We start from the raw sequence: 23,780 nt of genomic DNA, 5'->3' as shown, positions 1-23,780 counted from the left end.
AAAGTGATCACATACTAGTTGAAGCCATATCACAAAACAGCCAAGTTTCAAAATGTTTCCATCACTATCAAAAGGAGGCAACTACCCAGTTGCATTGACAGCAGTGTGCTGGCAGCTTCACTGAGTATTACTGAAGATGCCACAAACTTACCTGAGATAAGTGGTTTTGGGATCCACAGACATTGTTTAATCTTTACTTACTTTTCAGTGTGTGAGGGAGGGGAGAAGCAGCATCGTGACATGCAATATGGACTTTATAAGATAACTTTGTGGAATCAAATTCCTCCTTCCAACTTTAGGTGGGTTCCTAGGTTTCAGCTCAGGTTGCTAAGCCTTTTGTGGTAGGTGCATTTATTCACTGGCTCTCTACTTAATTTTTGAGATTGGTACTCTTGCTGGATCTGGCCAACAAGATCAGGAGCTCTGCCTTTCTCTACTCCCCTGATATTGGGATTACATGCACATGCTGCCACTCCTGGACTTTTTTGCATGCATTTGAGGAAGCCAAACTCAGCTCTACCATCCTAATACATTACAAGTACATTTTCAACTTTTTCAGACTCTTATTTGTTCTTTTTCTAATAAGGCCTTGCTATGTACCCCAGGATGGCTTCTCACTATGTAGTTCAGGGTAGCCTCAAACTCGTAGTGATTCTTCTGCTTCTGCGTCCTGTGTAAAGGGATTATTATTGCTGCCATACAGGTTCTTATTCTTTTATTTATTTTTTAGATCTGATGGGTGACTTCCTTCTTATTGTTGTAAGAGCTGAGGGAACCTTTTGAAGATCACCTAGAGAGCTTGGCCCATGGAAATTCACCTTTCTCCCTGCCTCAAGTAGACCATGAACCAGAAGTTTCCATACCTTTCCAACTGGATTAGCAAAGTAAGTTTTCTATGTGGTGACAAGAACCAAAGGACTCGGAAGAACTGTTCTTTAAAGTCAACACCTAACATGCAAAAAATGAATAAAAAAGAGAAACAAGCACTTCACAGCCTCCTCGTGCTAGCAAAAATAGCAACCTTTGAGCACAAGCTTGTGGAAGGAGCAAGCCTCCCAATTCCCAAGATTTCCCACTTCAAAGGGCAGAGGGTGAGCTTCTTCACAGCTGTTATGTTTCCCAATGAAAACACTGTATTTGCATGCCTTTGGTACAATGAAAGGCAAGGTGACCACTAGAGCACCAGGTTGAGGAAAAGCAAGCCTGGGCCAGCACAAGGACTCTGAGGGAAACATTCACAATGGAGCCATTCATACAGATGGGAAATGGTTACAAGTTAAGAGGCTCCCAATAAGGTAAGCCCATCTGGGTCCACACTACTATAAACCTCCAGTCCATCAATACTTGATCTTATCATCCCCTCAACAATTCTTGCCTATCCCACTTTTTCATACAGCATATCTTATTCTATCCAGGACCCAAGACAAATGCGATGCAATGTTTGTTGTGTGCCCTTGAAAGCAGGCTGGGAAGAGGTGTCAGAAAGAACATATTTGGGAAAGATATGGCAGATAAGGATGAGAATCTAACCATGCTAAAAGCTGAGGGAGGCTAAAGATAACTTGTTCAAACATAAAACCACAAACCTCAGAAGCTTGCCACTATACACTCCTCAAAAGATTGAGAATTCAGTGAGCAAATTCATAGGAATAAAAGCAAAATTTTATAAGTAACAAAGGCCATGACATGACTTATACTCATGCTAAATCCAAACAGTGAGATGTGGCTGTTCTGAGGTGGCAAATGCAACATTTCAAAGCAATGGTTATGGCACTACATTAGAAAAGATCTGAGGACTAAAATAAAGAACTAAAACTTAACCAGGAGAAAATGGAAGAAATTGGAGACTTTTAGTGACAGTTACTATGTACATAAAGTACATAAAAGGGCATTCACACTAAAGAAAGGCACTATAGTGTGTACTTAGGCTTCCTAAGATAACAATGTGTGCACATGCAATGAGCAGACTGAGAAACAAGTTAAGGACAGTGAAGGAAAGGATTCAAAACACTCTTTGTTTTAATTCTCTTGTTTCAAATTACAATGCTCAGAGGAAATTAAAGGAGAAAAAAAATCAAGGAGCAAATAAAAAGTCACTTGTTATCACTGGGCATCTCTTGGTCAATTTCTTCCCAGTCAAACAAAAGAGGTTTCCAGGAGCTTGCCAGCTAGCACAGAGGAATTCAATCAATATGCAAGATGGACTGAGTTCAAATGCTGATGCTAAGAAGAGAGTGCTGCTATTACAGAGAAGGCAAGTAATCAACTAAGAGAAGCAGAGTACTGAAAAAGGGGCAACTAGCAAAAGCAGAGGTGGAACAGACTGGTGTCCTCACCAGGGAAAACAGAGCTTCAGTTCAACCTATCCTGACAACCAAATCCAAGTAGAGACACTACAGCAAGACGGGTAATAGCCGTCCAATGAGTCAGTACAGGGAGGTCACAGGGAGTCCTAAGCATTGTTCTCCACAACAGGGGCCATCACACAGTCGGGATAGCTGACAATACCACTACAATCTGATCTTTACTTTTAACCTAAGATATGATACTTAGGCACTAAGTGAGCACTAGTGTATGCACGTCATAGCTTTAACTCAAAAAGTATGGAGAATTTTACTAAAAGAAAAATGAAGATTAGGGGGCCATTTATAGCACTGCATGTTGTTGTATAACTGAATTTTTAAATGCATCTTTATTATATATGACTGTTAGAATTCATTATATGAAAGTTAGTAGTATTAATATTCTAGAATTGAGATATTACTTCAACATGTAAAAAAGTTTCATAATGAAAGTGCATTCATGCTTTGGAATGGTAAAAATGCATTTATTTTTTATATCTATTTTAAAACTAGTCTGCCACCATTTTGGCAAAATGATTCAAATATATCCTCACTCCATGTTAAGTGGGCTTATTTTGTGAACATTCAATTATATTGTCAAAAACTCTTCAAGAGTCAAACTGCTTTAGCATCCAAATAGTCACAGGGTTCTGCCTAGAAAGCTGCCTAGGATTTTCTCTTAGTCTGTGGTTTAAAAAAAAAAAAAAAAAAAAAAACTTTAATTTTATAAATCTTAGCCATAGTGAATGGGATTAAAATGGATTCAGAAACCTCACATAAGTAAAACAGCTTGTAACATTTTAAAATACATGAGAATACAGTGAATAATGTGGTCTTGCAAATATCTGATTACATTAATTCTGGTGGCATTACAACTAGAAAGAGCTGTTAAAGAGAAGCCATCTGTTAATATGAATCAAAAGCCACAAAAATATTTATAGCCTTGAATCTGATCATTATATTCCTGGAGAAATTATCCTGAGGAACCAACATCAGAGAAAAGAAATGGGACTGGGAGGCTTGGTGGTTAAGTGCTTGCTACAGAGGCATGAAGACTTGATTGAGCTCAGAACTCTAGAACCTATAGAAAGCCAGGCAGTATACTGTATGTTTGCAATATCACTGGTCCTATGACAAAAGAAAATACAGAGATATGAGAACCCCTGAGAGTTGGTGGGTCAGTTTGTCAGGCAAAGAGCAAGAGACCCTTTCTGAAACAAGCTGGAAAGTTAGGACTGAGGTTCAACGTTGTCCTATATGGTATACACATGCCCACGTTTATATCTGGAAAATACACACAGAGAGAGAGGGGGAGGAAGGGAGAGAGATTTTTAAGAAAAGTAACTATCACATGAAGATGTTCATTATAGCACTACCTACTTTACCAAAAATAGAAACAGCCCACATGGCTATCACAGCAGTGCTTAGGCACTGAGGAGGAGGAAGAAGAGGATGAGGAAGAGAAGGGGAAGGAGAAGAAGCAGAAAAGAAAGGACAACAAGAATCAATGGAGCAGGAAAAGGCAGAATGAACAAGAGGTATACTGAGCAAATAAACATTAGGGAAAAAATACAAACCTTAGATCTTACACTGCAAGGCTTGTAGGGAGGGCTGGATATATGTATATATGTGTGGAGTGGAGATGGCGCATGGGGTGTGCTGCTGGTAGAACATTTGCCCTGTCATACACACGGAAAACCAAAAAGGTGAGGAGTTACTTACAAATTGGAAGCAGCTCCTGACACTTGGCTCAATATTACTGCCCCCAAAAGAGGCAACTTCACCCAACTGTCTGGGGATTTGAATAGAATCATGCAGAAGAAGACCCAGCCTACGCTGGTCACAAAAGCCAGTTGAACTTGCCACTTGCTTGAAAAGGTCTATAAAAGAAAAAAAGAAAATCATAAAAATCGAAGTATAAGTAGACATAAACAGAACCCCACTGTCCAGTTCAATGGGAGTACTATTTCACAGGAATAGCCAATATTCCCACAAAAAGGGCTCCCTCTTTTTCTTTCTTTATCTATTTTCTTTTAGGGAGTTGGGTGGGGTGTGGTCTAATGTAGTGCAGCCTGTCCTTAAACTTGCTTTATGGTTGAACACAGCACTGAACTTCTTATTCTCCTGACTCTACCTCCTGAGCACTAAGTATAGTTGTGTGGCTTCATACTGTTCTTGGAGCTGAACTCATGGCTTTCTCTATGTTAGGCTGAGAGGGATTAAAACTAATTTATGCTACTAATACACATTTCTATAAATTAAGTTAATCATTACTACCTACATATGATGTCTGAAAATTTAAATACACTATAGACCTGCAAAGAAGGAAAGTTTACACAGATATTTTAAAAATTTCATTCATTTATAATTTCATTATAGGCAGAATGAGAGTCACATATTTTCATGGCCCATATGTGCAATTCAAAGTGTAAGACTTACAGGAGTCAATTCTCTCCTTTCTATCTTGTGGGTGTTAAGAACCAAACTTAGTCATCAGCTGTAGTGACAAGGGCCTTTAACTATGGCTCCATTGCCTACCCCACACGTACTTTTAAAAGTTACATGTTTACTGATATATTATGTATGCATGCATTTAGAGCATGTGAAGGTCAGAGGACAACTTACATAAACTGGTTTTCTCTATATACTGTATGGATTCTGGGAATGTAACTTACGTTAACAGGCTTGACAGAAAGTATCCTAGCACATCAGTTCCCTAAATATGTTCTTTGAACACCTGAATTGTTCAAAGCAAAACACAATCTTTGGATAACTATTATATACATATGATATGAATCCTACCACCAAATTTTAGAACCAAGAGACATATAATTAGCCAAAAGCCTTTAAGTATATTAAAAGATGCAGCAAAAATCAGGTCTTCTTTACAGAGTCATAAGCCCATTAAGCTTTACTGAGATTGGCATATATGCTCACACAGGATGCTGTGACTATGAACTATGTAATTAGTTCATATTATGTTATACTATCACTGATTTTCCGAGTCTGCCACATGGTTTCGGTATTTGTTCTCTTAAAAAAGGTGTTTCACTAGGTAGTCAACTTGTAAATATCAAGTAAAGACAGGAATATAGGGAGACCCACTTCTACCCATGTCCTTTTAAAATTCAATAAGCCCGACAAAAGAAGTAACTGTAATATTTGAGAGAAAAGTACCTAGAAATACTGTTCCATCCAAAATAAATTTGAATGGTTCAAAACAGTGTTTCTCTTTGTGTGTGTGTGTGTGTGTGTGTGTGTGTGTGTGTGTGAGGGGGTATTTTGTTTTGTTTAGTTCTTAGGAAAGGAAAATTCCCATGGGAACTAAAATTGGTGCTACAGTGGTTTGTGTGTATTATGGTTTACTCCACAAAAATGAGCACTATGGCACAGGTGGCTTTGTAGCGATGTCATGAGTTTTTGTCTCCTTATCATCTTTACACACAGAAAACCTCTTCATCTTTGCATGACTAGTTCTTAGGAGGAAGCCAGGACGGCTAGATTCATTCAATTACTCCTGCAAACATTTCTTACAAGCATGTCAAGGGGAAAACCATCAAAAGTCCTCCACAGGAAGGATAGCCATGAAGGCTGACTTGGTCATCCAAACTCTCAGGCCTTTAGCATCTGTGTTTTATTTTAGATGTACACTTTTCAAGTAGAAAATCTCAATAGCTAATCAAAAGAAAATTCTAGAGGGTGCTATTTACCTTTTAAGAAACAGCAGGCTAGCATCCACCAAACAGTAAAATGTTAGTCACATCACAGAATTGGATGTGTCAGTACAATTTGCAGTAAGGTGATTATAAAATAAACACTGTGTTTTGAACACAAATGCTAGATAGTACTCTTTAAATGGGAATCCAAAGGCAGGGGAAATGCAGGGATTAAACCTTCACATTTCTTTTCCTGACTTACACAAAGGGGTTAGGAAATCAGACTTTATCCCCTTGGAACATGTGTTTTATTCAGACACAGCCAATGTAACCTAAAATAATACTCAGACTGGAGAAGCTAATCCTCATTCTCTATTTAAATACCTTCAATTTAATGTCTGACAGGAAACAGCACAACCCAAATTTTATTACCCTTTAAAAGCATCTTATACAAGAAACCTGCTGTCAAATAAGAATGGAATATCATTTCCCATCTTGAACAAAGGTAATTAGGCAACATCAATAAAGAATGCAAAGTTAATACACATGACTTACATCTGTACTTGTCTTCCAAGTGTGCTTTACACAGAGAAATGATGCCAGTTTTAAAAGACAGGACACGGATCCTCCCTGTTCGTCCCCTATTATGAAGAAGCAAACCAGAAAACAATTACTGGAATACCAATAGAGTGTAGAAATTCCTATCAAGGTGCAAAAAGGCCCTGGATACAGGAACTCTATAGGCTATTGTTTGATTAAGGTTGTTAAGATCTTCTCTGAATTCATTATCTATTTGTCTCATGATCTAGAATTCGATGGAAAAGTTTGATGAACCAAATTAATGAATAATTATCCAATTTTCCACTCTTAAAAGTCCTCACTTGAATTGCCAAAGCATCTCTACATAAAATAGGGATAAAATACCTTTCTGTACATCTACAGAGAACCACCTTGATTGAGTATGGGGAAGAATTATCACTGTCTATCAGCAGTTCTGGTTACTAAAGCTAATTGTCATTTTTGGTTATTGTAGCCAAAAACAATTTCTAGCAACTAACTGTTTTACTCTGTTCTGGACTCCCAGAATTCCATCCAACCACTGCTTACAAAGAAGATAAGTCATCACTTTGGGTCACAAGGCACAGAATGTAAAATATGAATATTTATATCCAGTGAAACCATGGCATACTCTACCAGAAAGCATTAAAATATATGCTTTAAATAACCTACTCTTACATCAACATTTTAATATGACTATGTTTTTTTTTACATTAGAATAAAGTATTCCACACAAAAGGTTATTAACATGAAAATTTAACTATGGAGTATTCCATTTTGTTAAAAGAACATATTTTTTCAACAACTTTTTCGCTTCTTATTTTATTTTGGAAAGTAACTGAATCTCAGATTTTGGTATTGTTTGTTAGTCAATACACTAAATTTGCAATCAGTACAGCTTATTAGGTCTCTTGGTTAAAGAAAAATCCTAAACACAAATGTTGTATGAAATTCCTATCACTGCAAAATTTATCTTTTTGCTAGTAGAGAAAAAGCAAATCAACATCTAACAGATAAACTTTATGTAACAAAGTCTTTAAGGAGTTAAAATTATCCTCAAATAATTTTCAGATAGGTTGAATGGAAGTTCAGAATCCATTCACATCTCATCTGCAAAGTAAATGATGCTAAAAAATATGAGGGAAACCTGAATATAAACCCTTATTAAAACAAATGTGAATGCAAACCACAACTAAAATCTGATATGATGCATAACCAAGTAGATAGGTATATACATTTAATAGTCTGATGGTCCTGAAACTTAAAAAAGGTAATATCTTACCAAATGAACAAAGAAAACACTATGTTTGCATATTAACACCAGAGAATATCGATGCATACAACAGAAACAGAAGACAAAGTATTTTATGTGCAATCCCTTTAAGAAAACCATCCTAGATTTCCAAATAGGAGTTTGTACTTGCTGATATGTGGAATGAGGTGTGTAATAATTCTGAGACCTAAGAGGAAATCAGTGAAAAATCAAAACCTATTCCTTCTGCTTCCTTCCTCAATTATGTCCATTAAACACCAGACAAAAATGAGAACTGGAGCTATGCCCTGTGTGCAATTCAAAAGAAATAAATGACTGTTCTCTAACTATGAGAAGGTGATGAATGGAGGTGCCAAAGGACAGCTCTGTAAAAACCGGAGCAAAATATAAAACAACAACCGTCTTTGCTTATTTTCAGGAGCTGAGTTTGCTGTTTTTGAATTTATTTTCATTTTGTGTGACTCGTCCATTCACAGTTTTCCATATAATTGCCCTACCCATCTGTTAAGACAATTTTGATCTGATAGCAGGTATGCCAGCGTTGCCCGGGGCACTGCCATTCTCGTCCATGAGAGGACTCACTCCAAAATGGAAGGAGAACTCCAAAACTCAAGTGAAAAAAGAACCACAGGCACAGGATAACTCATTCTATTTGGGGAAAAAAGATGACTTATCCAAGCTTCTGTTTGTATTCTGACATGAGAGCAGTCTACATTTCAGCTCTTTTTATTTTCTCCAAGACAGAATGTCACTATGTGGTTCTTCCTCTCCTGAAACTCACTGTGTAGACCAGGTTGGCTCCAAACTCCCAAAGATCCCCTCCTTCTGGGATTAACAGCTGCATTCCAGCTCTTGCTGCTAGCTTATCAGATATGTTTCAAGTCATATTCATAAATAATTTGCCCTGGAAAGATGATATCCAGAGCTTCTAGAACACTATTGTAATGGCAATACTGTCATCACTGTGTTAACTAGGTCCCCTCTTGCCATACGTACGTATCATAAACATTGAGAAGCCAGTTGAGACACATATCCACACAGAGAGGGACATTGACCAAATTGTTGTGCTCTTGCTCCAGACGATCATAAATAGTAGTCAAACAGTTAATTATCTGCAGGATATCCATGGGCTGGTCATTTTGCTTGAGGTTGTGCTGATCCAAGGCATCACATGCAGCCGACAGGCTCAAGAGATCCACTGCAGAAAAACACACACAAAAGCACAAATGATGCACAAGAAGGTTTTTCACTCCTTTTCCTTTAAGAACGCCGGTTGAGTTGTTTTATATCCTTTAGGAAACACCAAACTCAAATTCCATCTTCTGTTAATGGTCTCCTGTTCTCATCCCTCAGCTTCTAAGTAGATCCTATTTTAACAGTATTCACAATCAAAAGTTGTTTTCAGATCTCCCTGGCAGTGGATCAACGCACAGGCAAAATTATACGATTTTCTTCCCTGGAGTATCAGGGAGTATTTGAAATTTAAAGGGAGCTGTCTTCGAAGCCTATAGTCATTCTACCTGAGTAGGAATAAAAGTGATGCGGTAGGGCTTTCACAAGACAGGTTGATAGTCCTTTCTCATACTAGTGTTAGAGATCAATTAGATGAATCTGGAGGGTTAGAACTGTATAAATTCAATTTCTAGGTGTGCATTTATAATTAGTATTTTTCTCCTTTAAATAAACACCTCAGCATCTCTCTGCTGCCTTCACACTAACAAAACAAAAAATAACCAACTTCACTACAATTTTCTATAGGCAAACTAAATAATCTAGGCAGCTTTCAAGCCGAAGGCTCATTTCTTTCTCCTTTCCTCTCAAATTGAATTTTAACATGTGCTTTTTTGACACTTAAGAACTTTTAAGGCTAGGGGAGATTCCCTCAGTCTGAGGTAGTGTTTAGTCATGTGCCAAAAGAAAATAATTAATGAAAGTAAACTTTCATCAGCAAATCACTACCTTTACTCCCAAGTGTCATGAAATGATGCTTTTCTCTAACTCCCAATTTATTAGCCAAATTGAAAATGCAACACTGGTATTTTTCTAACCACATGATACACCTAAGCTCTGCTCTGAAATGTCAGTGCTTCCAGACAAAGAATCAATGATAATTAAGTGCCTCTCTCACATACCTAAGGGGAAGCAGCATTGCAATTATAAATATAACTTCAAATGAAATGCACACAAGCCATTTCACCCAGTAAACAGTTTTCCCAATAATACAGGGAATGGGAACTTAGGGCTATAATGTATTTTACTAATTACTATTGGTGAGCTCTATTTCAATATCAATGAAAAGTATGAAGGTTAATACTTATCCATCACATACTGTCTCTCTTAAAAGAGGAAAACAGAATACTGTGGAGTTTCCCTAGAAACAGGAAGATCTGATGGCAGAAGCAAAAGATAATTTCCATTATTTTTTCATTCCTATGAGCAAAACTCTGTCCTCCAATTCCATGGACTGGTTTCCCTAAAATATCCTACACTAACACCCCTTACTTGCTTACAGATTTTATTTTGCTAAGGATATAACTCACGATCACACATATCTCCATCACAGCCTCTCTTACATTAAGATAGAATCATACGCTGCTTAATGTCAGGAACGATTTTTGAGGAAAAGTCCTTAGGTGATTTAATCATTGAGTGAACAGCACAGAATATAACTCCACAAATTAGGAGGTATACTACATTACTAAGCTACATGTTATGGGGTCATTGTCAGTGACTGCCATAAACATCTTTATACTGTGCTCCACTGTACTCTAAAAAGAAAGATCTTACTTTTTTTAATAAATAAAATCCGAGGCTGTAAACTTGGAAGTAGGAAGGGGCAGGCTGCAAGCCCTATCTGAGAGTCAGATAGGCAAATAATAAAGAATAAAAAATATCAATGCAAGCAGGCAGGATTCTATAGAGCAAGAAAGGTTAATTGGAGTCTACATGGGAGGTAGAAGGGAGGTACAGAGACATGGTACTAAGATTTTCATCGTCTCCTTCGTCTGCTGAGAGCACAAATGCTCACATTCAGGTAATGGGCAACTTCAGAAATATGCCAGTGTTGTTATTAACGGGTAGAGTAGATTTCTTCCATATACCAATATTCCTAACATTGTATTGAAGGAAGGTATTGATTTTTTTCTTTTTCTTTTTTGTTACTATATACTTTATTGTTACTATTTTGCTTTGGATCCAAGGATATAAGAAGAGTATAAGTTTTTAAACACACTTTTTATGAAGTGTCTAATGAACCCATGTGATGGTAACAAACAGTGAAATTACATGAATTTAATTTTTTTGGACCTAATGTTGATGCAGGTGAATATGTGTAACAGACAACAGAAAATTTAGAGTACAAATAGCCCCAGAGGGGAGGTAGGCAATTGCTCTGAAATAACAGAAACAGAAGATGACATGGGATAGAAATCCAGGATAGTATTCTCTGCTAAAACTGGATGTGGTTAAAGACAGGACCAATCCATCACGAAAGACCATTACAACACATTTCTCCAAACAAGCATAGTAAACAGGAAAAAAATGTTTTCATGAAAAAAGTTTTAAAAACATTCTATTTAAGCAGAAAGAGACCATGCAACAAATCAGCAAAGAGATGAGGAATGAATTCTGAGCAATTGAAATGTCACACACACACACACACACACACACGCACCAAACAAGCAAAGAGCCAGATCCTTTAGAGCTGAAGTTACATGTGGTTGTCAGCTACCCGATATGGATACTGGAACTTGGGTTTTCTGCAAGAATGATATGTGCTCTTAACCACTAAGCCATCTTTGCACCTCCTCAAAAATACTTTAATGAAAAAAAGAAGCCACAGTTTTGATGTCATTAAAGATTATAATGGTGGTGTGTTCTTCATGCCTAAAGGTTGTGGGACTAAACAAATGTAGGAAGAGGAGAGAAATGAGTAGTCTTCAACGGTCTTATTTGCCATGAGGAGGATCTGGTTAAGCCAAGTCATTGCTTCTCCCCGACCTATGAAGTGTTTTCAAGATCATGTGAAACAGCTGGTCCTACAGATGCAAAGGTGCAGGATCTCCATGACACAGGGCAATAACAGGATATCCAAATCCTGGTGACGATCTAGTACTGATAGTGTAGCAAAACCCAGAGGCCTCAAACCAGACCAATGACCCATTGCAATGCATACTTGCAAGTAAAGATGTGTGGACAAAGAGACATATACCATGGGACACACTGGGACACCACACCACACCTTCCACAACAGGACTTTTTTACTATTATTCAATTCTTTATTTTCTCTGAGGGGAGGAGGTTACAAGTATGTAGGGCAAACATGAGGTGGGACCGCAATGAGTAGGACTGGAGTACATGATGTGAAATCTACAAAAATCAACCTTTTCATTATTCAGTGTATTCTTATGTAGTTATATGTGATATAATGGTTTTCTCAGAGGCCTGGAGCTGGCTGAGAACACTTTACTATATATAGTATCAAGTCCAGTGGTCACAGCAATGAAATAAGTGAGCCGTTGATACGTAAGAATGGGTTATATATTATCGTCATGGTGACTGTTTCCCTCTTTTTCTCCTGTCTCAGTGAGACTCATGACTGCTATGGTGTTTGGGACTAACTTTTAAGGTTATCATTAAGATATAGGAATCCCTAAGCAAAACGATAGCTTGCCCTCCTGGTTTGCCAAAGTTCTTGTGTTCACATTAGTGAATCTTGATTAAAGATGAGATGAAATGTGCATTGGTGTGGCATTTTGTAAAAAAACAAAAACAAACAAAAAAACAAAACAACAACAACAACAAAAAAAAAAACTGTCTCTGGAACAAGCTGTGATTGATCCAGCCAGTAGCTGTGATGCAATATCTTATTCTCATGGAGTTGGTATATCTGCTCTTGAAAAGAACTTTAGATTTGCAACCAATGCCATTTGGCTCCTAAAGTCCTTCCTAACAAGTAACTGCTACTATCACTGGAGTCAGTGTCAAGAGTGAGAGTGTTTGAGTGAGGTAACTCAGTCACAGAAGAGCACCCATGGTATGTACTCACTTATAAGCTGATACTAGCCCACAAAGCTCTGAATACCAAAGAAACCATCCCCAGAACTTATGAAGCTCAAAAAGAAGGAAGGCCAGAAAGTGGATGCCTCAGTCTTTCTTACAAGGGAGAACCAAACACTCATGAGAGGAAATACAGGGACAAATAGAGGAGCAGGGATTGAAGAAAAGATCGTCCACAGACTGTCTCACCTGGGGATCCACCACATATGCAGTCACCAAACCCAAGCACTATTGCTGATGCCAAGAAGTGCTTAGTGACAGGAGCCTGATATCAATGTCTCCTCAGAGGCTCTGCCAGAGTCATACTGATACAGATTAGCATACTCGCAGCTAACAATCGGACTAAGCACGGGGACCCCAGTGAAGGTGCTAGAGAAAGGACTGAAGGAGCAGAAAGGGTTTGCAACCTCATGGAAAGAACAGCATTACCAACCAACCAAACCCACCACATCTCCCAGGAACTAAAACACCAACCAATGAGCACACACAGAGAGACCCATGGCTCCAACTGCATATGTAGCAGAGGACAGCAGTGTCTGGCATCAACGTAAAGAGAGACCTTTGGTTCAGTGAGGGCGCATTTTCCCAATGTAGGGGAATGACAAGGCATTGAAGTGAAGTGGGTGATTAGGAGAGGGAGCACCTTCATGGAGATAAGTTAAGAAGGGAGGAGGTATGGGAATGGGAGGAGGAGATAACGTTTGAAATGTAAATGCAAAGAATATCCAATAAAATAATTACCAAAAAATGAGAGCATTTACAAGAGTCATAAGCCATTCTTAACTAAAATATTGCATTGCTTAGAAAGAAAAAAAATTGGCAATGCTGGTTGGCCAGCTACTCTTAGCTTATAGTAGCACAGGCTTTGGATTTCATTATGGATGAAAATTCAATTTTCTAGTAAGAACTCAAATAGAAGTTAACAAAGTGGATTAGAATGGATCTACATGCTGATATTAGGGCAGATGAAAACTGTAATTCTTAGCTGAATTAGCAATGGCTAAATGGGGGCCACAATCTCCTTCCAGAGAGTTTTACTTTCTCTGACCCAGGGGTATAGCAGCAAACAAAGGAATCTGAGCAACTATTAACTGTGAGAAATGGGCTATACCTGTGGAACCAAATTAAAATTAAGAGATAATTTGACGAAGGGAATTACTGGTACCTAGTTCCTCCATCACAGTTCTCTTTCCTGATGAATGCCAGACCCAGTAGTTCCTATTTACAATACAATCTCAGTCACTGGCAATATTGCTATAGCGGTTACTTTTTGTGAATTTAACACAAGCACTGGTCATCTGGGAAGAAGCAACTTCAGTTGAGAAAATACCTCCTTCATATTATCCCATGGGAAAGCCTGTGGTGAAGTTTCTTTATTAATGTGACTCAATCCAGCCCACTTTAGGAAGTGTCATTCCTGAGCAAGTGATCCTGAGATGTACAGAAAAACAAAACAAAAACAAAAGATCAAATCAAACTAAACAAGGCATTGAGATCGACCCAATAAGCAGTGTTCCTCCATGGCTTCCGTTTCAGTTCTTGCCTTGAGTTTCTACTCAGTAATGGACTATGATCATAAAGTGAAACAATCAACACCCTCAGCATCTTTTGGCCATGGAGGCTGTCACTGTAACAGAACCAAACTAATACTACTGCAAAATCAAGAAAAATACTGTTATAGAAACTCAAATACATACATTCCATATGGAATGGATTATATCTTTTCAGTATCAAGCCTAACTCAAGATGTCATAACGGTATGATTGTCTAAAAGGCAGACCAACCCAATCTCTATTCTCATTAGAGCAAGGACTTGAAATGTTTTATGTTGCTACCACCATCAACAAGGACCAACACAATGGCTAAATCCAAAGGAAATACTCATGTTGGTGGATGCTTCCAGGTCTGTACCAGCTACATTTGATGTTCTGTGACTCAGGTATATGGCCTGAAAAAACTTGTCCACTAGTGCAATAGTGATATGAACATTATGGGAATAATGAACCACTTTTTGATTGGATTTCAGTTCTATTCCACATGATAAAAAGTCATATCTTGTATTACTGACAGGTCAAGAAATTATGGCTAAGCATAACATAGGCCCCAGGAAAGAATCTATTACCATTATCATGTTAAACTAACATAGTATTAAACTAACTCCTAATGGCTTTAGTTTATACCAATGGATCTTTGCAGCTTTTAACCCTTATCTGAGGGTGTTCTGTTTAAAGTAAATAGTAATTAATATAGAGACCAAAAAATGGCCAAAGTACAGAGAAGGCACAATACTGAATCCTAAGGGAGACATTACACACACACACACACACACACACACACACACACACATATATATACATATACATACACATATACATATATCTATCCTTCTCCTAGGGCACAGGGATCATTGCCAAAGAGTACAAAAGATTATCTAGAATCAGGGGTAATGGATGACACGGGAAGATGTTCTGAGACACAGAAGGGCTCTGTACATAAGAATTCACAGAGATTGTGATAGCATGCACGAAACCTTTGAAAACTTAACCCAGACGGATCCCTAGCATGGAGAGGAGAATTGGGCACACAGTCCCACCCCTTGCTATGGAATAAATGGCAAATTATTAGCTACTGGGAGGAGAGACATTTTTTCTCTGAGTCTTCCACAGTACAGTGTAAAACCATACATTCAAGAATATTTGGACATCACAAATTACACTTAAGAGTTTAAAAATAGAGGAAAGGAAAAAAGAACCACACAACACACAATGTTGCATGGGCAGAAAAAGAAATGGACAGACTTGGGAAGAAGTAGTGGAGGGGAGTAAATATGCTCAAAACAAGTAGAAATCCTGAAATTCTTAACAAACTAAATTTTTAAAAAGAAACTTGTATAAATGAACTAGAAATACAGAACCAGCTAGAATTTACTCTTAAATAGCAAAGGTTAATTGATGAAAGAATTCTTCTAGTCCTAGGGTAAGAACAATGCTTTGACTGTATCCAATTCCACAAACAATGACAAATACAGAAATGTTCCTAGAATAATGGGTATGTGAAACTAGTTATCACTGGATAATGGAGCCTACAAAGTACTCTTTGATATCACAACATTAGAACTGAGGACCAACCAGCTCTTTTCCCATTCTGCAACTAACTCATGGACATCTGAGAGACTTACAATGTGACCCATTACCTGGAAGATATAGAAGATATATGGGTGTTATCAGAACCTTTTTCTCTTTGAGGTGCTGACCTCTTTAAAGTGATATACTTTTAAAATCATTGTTTGCTATGTCTTCAAGATACTGTAAATTCTTACCTGAGATATGCCCTCTACCTTACATGAAAAATAATGTATGTAAAAAAGTAAATGAGGAAGAACGAAATAATCCTACTGTTTCTTGGGAGCCCTTATTGTGAGGAATTATATGGTTGAAAATCCATATTCTGCATTTAATGCTACTGCGTTGTAGCTTTTTATGGCAATAAAGTGTAGGCGTATAAGCCATGATATTGTGGGTTCCTAGGAGTCTTCAATATCAACCTAACCCTGCCTAATGCCTCCTTTAGCCACCTTCAGCGCACTGTTAGATGGTAGGTCCATTTACATGGAAGAAAGCACAGTTTCCCTTTGTTCTTCATAGTCAAGACATATGCAGAAGTTCCAGAATATTAAGACAAATTTGTACTGTAGCACATGTCTATAATTTAGGATTTCATTTCTAAACAGAGGCAAATTATTTTTAAATTCTTGCATGAAAAATAGTGGTCACATTTTTAGTGTTACCTATTTAGGCCTGTGAGTTTCTTCAAACACCTACACAAAAATAAACTAAGTATGCCTGCTTTGTTAAGTGCATTTTTCTTCTACACTTGGGACTTGGTTATCTTTTTAATTATAGAAGATATGCACTTATAGAGTGTCATCAGAAACATGAAAGAAAGGAAAAGCTTACACTGTCTTCTTCATACTTCCCTCAAGCTCTCAGCCATATAAACCAGCGCACAAATCCTTCTTACTAAGATTTCCAATTTATCTTTGAAGTTCAACTTTAACTTCTACTAACAATGCTTAGAAAATCACTATAGACCATACAACATTTAACAGTGATTATAAACTGAGGGGTATTGTAAGCCAATGGTGATGCTCATAACATAAGTAGCCTATTCTCTATCTTAGATAAAATGTGTTATTTGGTTTATTGAAATATTGAATTTTGATAGACAAGTTTTTAAAAAATCAATTGCTTTATAGAGGTAGCTAAGTATGTTTTCCAAGGCATCTGTAATTCAATCTCTTCACTGGCATCAAGAAATCATTGAGATAACATCACTAATTTCCATTAATGTAAGACATAGCAGAAGCAGACACTGGTAGGAAAAACTAGCCAGGGCAAGTTTCACTTGCTTCAGACCAAGGACAATAGCTCTTTATCAAAGTTTTGCAGGCATAGAAATAAAAAAAAGAACTAGAAGATAAACCTAAGCAAATACAAAATTTAGAGGAAGTTCTTAAATCACTTATTGGAAACTCACGAAGGAGTTGGACCACACGTTTTTCAAAAGTAAATGGATTGGCAGAACTTTTCACTCTGTTCTCACTGCACATGGGGCCACAGTCGGCATGGCATTAGCCATGCATTCTTAAGAATTCAGTACCTAATTTAGATAAATACACTCTAATTTTGCTATCCTTGATTTTTTTTCCAAATAAGAGTGAAGTTCTGAAAAGAAATGCTGAGAATTTCAAATCTGCTCAAAAGTGAAATTCAACAAAATCATCCTACATTCAGAGCTTAAGTTTAATACAAGGTTATCACCTCAAATCGCTAACATGTTTTTTATACAATATCTAACTCCTTCACTTCCCTAGTGTTTATCAAAATTTTTCACATACACAGAAATAAAAGCCAATGAACAGGACTCTTTCTCCATAAAAACTGAATAATGTTCAAATTGTTCCCAGACAGTTATGGAAAGGGATAATAGTCGCAAGACATTAGAGACATTTCTACCTAGTCTATTTCTGAGTTTTGTCATAGTATAACCTGGAACAGCTGGTTACCTCTTTTGAACTTTTTGGATCTTACAGAAATATTCTATAGCATGTTATAATAACCAGTTCATAATTCTCCTTTTCATCAAAGGAAAGCAGTATCTCTGGGATGGGGCAGGGTCAAGAGAAGAAAAAAAGACAGAAGACTTTCTCTACTCAGCCCCTTGACTCCACCCCACCCCAAACTCCTTTGTGCCTGCTATGGTTCATTAAGCAGGTCCCCAAGGAAATCCTAGGCATGGGGAGCTTTTTATTAACTACTTCAACTTGGCAGCTATACACCTGAAAATGATAACTTCAGGCTATAAGCTCGTAAGGCAATGGAATCTTCCATTGGCTTTCATCCATGCATTCATTCTGTGAAAACAGAAAATTTTACTCTCTGCCCAGTTCTGTGTTAAGCATTGGAAATCTCAATATGAAAAGAAATGAGCCTACCTAATTCTTCTCAATAATTTCACTTCTAGGGCGCTTACATCTCTATGTGACAACCAGAAGCCAATAGTTCCTTGACTATAATACCACCCACTTCTAAGAACCTCTGTATTGGACATATTTGTCCCAAAGAACCTTAGTGGCCAAGGTTTATAATCATTCAGTGTTTCTCAGTTCTGTCCCCAGTTTGGAGTGATTTTAATATTAGCATGAAATGCCCATATATAACCCTAGCTTCTCAATATTTTAACTTTCTATTATACCTCCATGATAATTCACACCTAATTCACGTTGTCACTTATGTAAATGGCCATAGCCTGATCACTTAAAACAGTTTCACTTTGGAAACATTTTGGTTGTGAGCCTAGCCTTTATTGGCCGAGTCATCTCTTCAGCCCTCCACTTTGGAAATAGTGCTCAGCGGTGTCTCCTTCATGAAGACAGCTTCATGGCTTTCAGTTCCTTTACTAACTCTTCCTATCTTACTTGGCCACTTGGTCCTTCTCCCTCCTAACTGCCAAATTCTACTGAAATTCGTACCTACCCTACTCAACATAGCACCGGAATTCAAGATTCTAACCACCATTTATCCAAGTCCTTAGGACTCCCCCACCAAGCTGTTATCTGCCTGTTCTAAAACTGAAGGGTGCAGCCTCTGACCGCTGGGTACTGCTAGAGAAGAGTCACAGCACTAGGAAGGACGCTGGTGTAAAATGCTCTGTTCCTTGCGCTTCCTAATGCTGGGTTTTAACTGAGCCTCCCTCTTGTTCTCCACAAAGACAAGGGCAGTGTTAGCTTCATTACCTTCCACTGCTAATTGTGTCACGGGGCTTCTCAAACACCGCACAGACAATATTTGGCTTTAGACAGTTTTCTACCGCCTTCCTTCTGCCAAGTTTCTTGGTTACCTAGAAGCTGCGGGTATCCTTCTCTCTGGTGCTGCAGTAGCAGGAAGGTGTCTAGGCCACCTGCCCATATCTTGCCCACTGTTATCCTCTCCTCTTAAACCAGTAATTTTTAGTTCCTCAGTCATCTCTAATTTATTACAACTCCTCCTTCGTCCCCTTTATAACTAAAGGTCTGTAAGCATAGGCAGGTGCCAACCATCTACACTTTTGGCTCAGTTTTAAACTGATCAATGCATTACCTTCACCAAAGTTATTAAGGCTTTATTTGTTGCTATATACAAAGGGCACTATCACCAACATCATCTGACCTTAATGACAGATCCCTTTTTCTCCTCATGGCACTACAACATCTTGCGTTTTCCTTTATACTCATTTTTCTGTTCTACATGACTGCTCTCCGCCCCTCTCTCCCTCTCCTTCCACCTCCCCATGTCTTTCTCCCTTTCACTATACTATTTTACCCTTTCCATGCTTGAGACTGCCAATACTGTGTCTGCACTTCTCCTCAGTACTGTACATTTCACCAAACTCTGCCAGCCAAACTCACTATTCACAAGCCACTAGGGCTTAGTCTACCTCCTATCTATTGAAATGCTCCTCCGTTCCTGTTCAGGCTACCATATTGCTGGTTTCAATTCTGTAACAGATCTCTTTTCTGTCAGTGGTTTAACCCCTCAACTTATGCTTTCTTTCACATCCAGAATGGGTTTTCTGAGTGAAAATTCAACCATATCATCTCCTTGCCAAAATCTTTTGAATGGCTCCCACTGACCACTAAAGTCTTTAACGTGGGTTTAAAAAGCTCTTTACAATCTGTCTGCTGGTTCTCTCTCCAGCCTAGTATTTCACAATAGCCCTCCTTGGAGTTCTGCACAGTAGCCATGCTGAAGTTCAGTCCCCGAGTGCTTTCTGCTCTCTTTAGGCTCCAGGCCTGAAAATACTGCCTTCTCTCAGAATGACTAGAACATTCTTCCTCGAGTGAGCTCTACCTATGTTTTTGGACCTATGTGGCTTAGCCAACACCAACTGTCATGAGCATTCTCTGAACCTCATGCACAAAGCTAGTGTTCATAGTGTGTCATTCTTCTAGTGCTACCAAACTAAATATGACAATCAAATTATCTATTCACTTGTCCTCAATGCCTCAGCCTGGAAATGGACACAATAATCACTGTTTATATCAGTCATGGTTATGACCCTGATACTTACGATTGTAACATGTTGACGATTTTATGTGCATTTGTGTGAGTCTCCAGATTTTCATGTATACCTTGGGCATCCCTCATTACATTATAAATTCATTTTTAGTAGTGTCAGTGCCTATCTATTTCATGGACATATCCTTAATACATATTGACACTTAAACAATATTATCCATAATTCATTTTGTTGATATAATATCCATGTAACAAAAGTATCCTGGTCACATTTCAGCATTTTTACAAATGTACATGATTTGAAAAATAATCTAGTCAGGCCCAGTGTTACTGCCTTTATCCCAAGAGTTTGAGACCATCCTGGCCTACAAAGCTAGTTCTAGGACAGCCAGGGCTACACACAAAAACCCTGTCTGGAAAAACAAACAAAAGATCGAATCATCTTTCTTCTATCATAACATCCCTCTGAATATTAGCATTAAAAAAGACACATATCTGTGAACCTGGTTCTAATAACATTGCCATAATCCTCTAATACTAAATATCCTTTAAAAATGAAGGCATAATGGGAAGTGGGAGGCAATGTAACTTTCACAAAGGTAAATGTGGGTGCAAATGCTACTCATTGCAAAAACAAAATCTATTAATATCTTATCACGTTAACAACAGTTGTTGATCCCATGCAGAGATAGTTCTCATCCAAAATAATAATCTAGGTAGATTCTAAACCAAACACTTTAAAGAATGAATTTTATCTGGCAAAATGACCTTGTGAAAAATCTCCAGGCCCTATTCTTTGAGCAAAGAAAAAATACCAAAGCCTTCAAATAGTGGCTCGTACTTACAGCAAAGGGCCTTCTGGAGTCTTCTGAGCTTCATGGCAGTCCTATAAGCAGAGAACCTGACATTATTCAGGTCAGCTGGAAAAAAAAAGGAGGAAAACAAAGATCATTTGTTATTTCCTCAGGAAGCACAGAAGAAATCCCCAATGACTTGCCAACAGCTAAAAAAGTCACAATAATGGGCTAGAAAGAAAACTTGTGCTTATGTGACAAGCCTTATAAGGTGAAATTCTGTTCATTTAGGGTTAAGGAAAGAGTCGTTGTTCCCTTCACCCCTGAGTGACAGGTCTGTGAAGGCCTGTAGCTGCAGAGCCTGCAGGCCATTCATGCCCTGCTAGCTCCCAAGAGCAAAAACAAGGACGGGATGGTTTTCTTTTCTAGATTTTAATCTGGATCTACTGTAGTAAATGCCTGCTGCACAGAATTTAAAAAAAGGAATATATTACTGAAATTGCTATGAGAACTGAAAACACAAGAATCAGTATTACAACTTTCTCATTATAATAGGGACATGTGTTTACTATAGAAAAGATAGAAATTAAAGAAATTTATAAAACTGAATATATCAAAACAACCCATAAATGCAGAACATATACTGTTTAGCAATCTAAGCATGCTTATATAGTCTGTATTGTGCATTTTAATATATTATTTTAAGTAAAATATTTCAACATTTTTTCTTCATTTTCTAAAAATTGACCTATAATGGCACATAGTCGCATGTACAATATGATGTCTGAGGTATAGAAGCACATAACACTATGATTAAATTTACTAATTAACATCCGTTCCCAAGCATCATTATTATTTTTGTAGTGAGAACACTTAATATCCATCTAACTTCTTTGCATTTTCAAGTACACTATACATTATCATTTATTATAGTCACAATACAATAGAATAAATTCTTTCAATTTTTTGAGAATTCTGTGAGAACGCTACATCATTTCTATGCCTCCCTTTCTTTCCTCCAAACCTTTCGATGTTTCCCCAAATTTCTCTCTCAAATATATGATCCTCTTTAATTATTTTTAAAGAACAGATTTTTTGACCTTCCTGCTAAATGTAATTTTGTAATCTTGAACTAGCAACTAGCTTTATATTTATTTTATTTCTTTATTATTTAAACCTGTTTTAAATTTTAAATATGTTTTAATCATATTCTTCTCTTCTCCCAATTCTTTCTAGATATTTTATATATTTATTATTTAGATATTCTAGATAATTTATATATATTTTATATCTCCCCACCCACTCAACTTTAAGTTCTTCCTCAAAAAGCAAAAGCCCAATATACCAAGAATCCCCCTGCCAAAGAAAATGAAGCCAAACAAAATTAAACCACACAAAATGAAAAGCAACCAAACTGTAAGCAAATAAAAACATACAAACCAAACTATGGCGTTCACTATAAGTTTGTCAATTACTCCCAAACATGAGGCCTGCCCAGGAGTTGCTGCTATATCCACTGTTGGAGAAAACTGGTTTTCCCTTTCCCAACGGATATAAGTAACATTTATTAACCTTCACCCCGCTGTCTAAGTTTTCGTTCATCTATTCAATTATCTTTTTTCAAATACAATAAAATCAAATATAATAAGGTAAAACAAAACTACCACATCAAAATTGGGTGAAACAGATCAACAAAAGAAACTCAAGAGAAGGCAAGAGAATCAGAAACCCACTCATTCAGGAATCCCATAGCCAACATTAAACTTAAAGCTACAATGTATACACAGAGGACCTGGTGCAGATAGAAGCAGGCCCTGTGTTTACTGCTCCTGGCCCTGAGTTCATCAGAGCATTGCTTCATTGATTTGAGGGCTCTTTTCCTGGTGTCCCCCGTCCCCTCTGGCTCTTACATTATTTTTGCCTTCTCTTTTGGGAGGTTCTCTGAGCTCTGAGGGGAGGGATTTAATGGGTACATCTCATTTATAGCTCTGTGTTCCAAGGTGTCTCTGTCTCTGTCTGTCTGTCTGTCTGTCTGTCTGTCTGTCTCTCTCTCTCTCTCTCTCTCTCTCTCTGTGTGTGTGTGTGTGTGTGTATGTGTGTGTGTGTGTGTGTGTGTCTTCTCTCTCCCTCCCTCCACCCTTCCTCCACCCCTCTCTCTCTCCCATTTGCTGTGGGAGGAAGCTTCTCTGATGGTTAGCTTTATATTCTAAGGTATAACCCTAATACTCAGCATGGAGTAACAACTTGACAATTTGCCCTACTGTTTTCTACAGCCAGTCACTAAAAGCCATCTAACAGGAGGCTTCATTTGGACAATGTCCTTATTCATGTCTGCACAAGCCTTATTAGTTATATTTCTCTTTTAGAGTTTCTATGTATGTATGTTTCAGAAACTCAGTTCCAAAAAGCTACTTAAAGAGAAGAATCCTGCCACCTGTCCTATTTCTTAGCAACTTGACATACAACTGCTCTCTGAAAAAAGCAATTCCAATGCAGCCAGAGAACTGACTGACAGACTGGGTGAGTAAATGAACAAAAGGGAG

The 23,780-nt window shown here is 37.8% G+C and overlaps 1 protein-coding gene across 5 annotated transcripts in view; it reads right to left on the bottom strand.

The window, feature by feature from the left end:
• The window catches only part of DMD (dystrophin), a 1,259,848-nt gene that overhangs the window by 93,067 nt on the left and 1,143,001 nt on the right, over nt 1-23,780 (bottom strand). For all 5 annotated transcript variants that reach the window (XM_080910294.1, XM_080910293.1, XM_080910296.1 and 2 more), the window contains 4 exons: nt 21,289-21,363; nt 8,826-9,027; nt 6,554-6,639; nt 4,065-4,222 (listed from right to left, as the gene is read on the bottom strand). In XM_080910294.1, the coding sequence (XP_080766420.1) occupies nt 4,065-4,222; nt 6,554-6,639; nt 8,826-9,027; nt 21,289-21,363 (521 nt within the window). The remainder of the gene's footprint in view (nt 1-4,064; nt 4,223-6,553; nt 6,640-8,825; nt 9,028-21,288; nt 21,364-23,780) is intronic.

Source organism: Micromys minutus, assembly GCF_963924665.1.
Source record: "Micromys minutus genome assembly, chromosome: X".
NCBI lineage: Eukaryota > Metazoa > Chordata > Mammalia > Rodentia > Muridae > Micromys > Micromys minutus.
The sequence above is the reverse complement of the archived record's forward strand: the minus strand, read 5'-3'. Positions and strand labels throughout refer to the sequence as shown.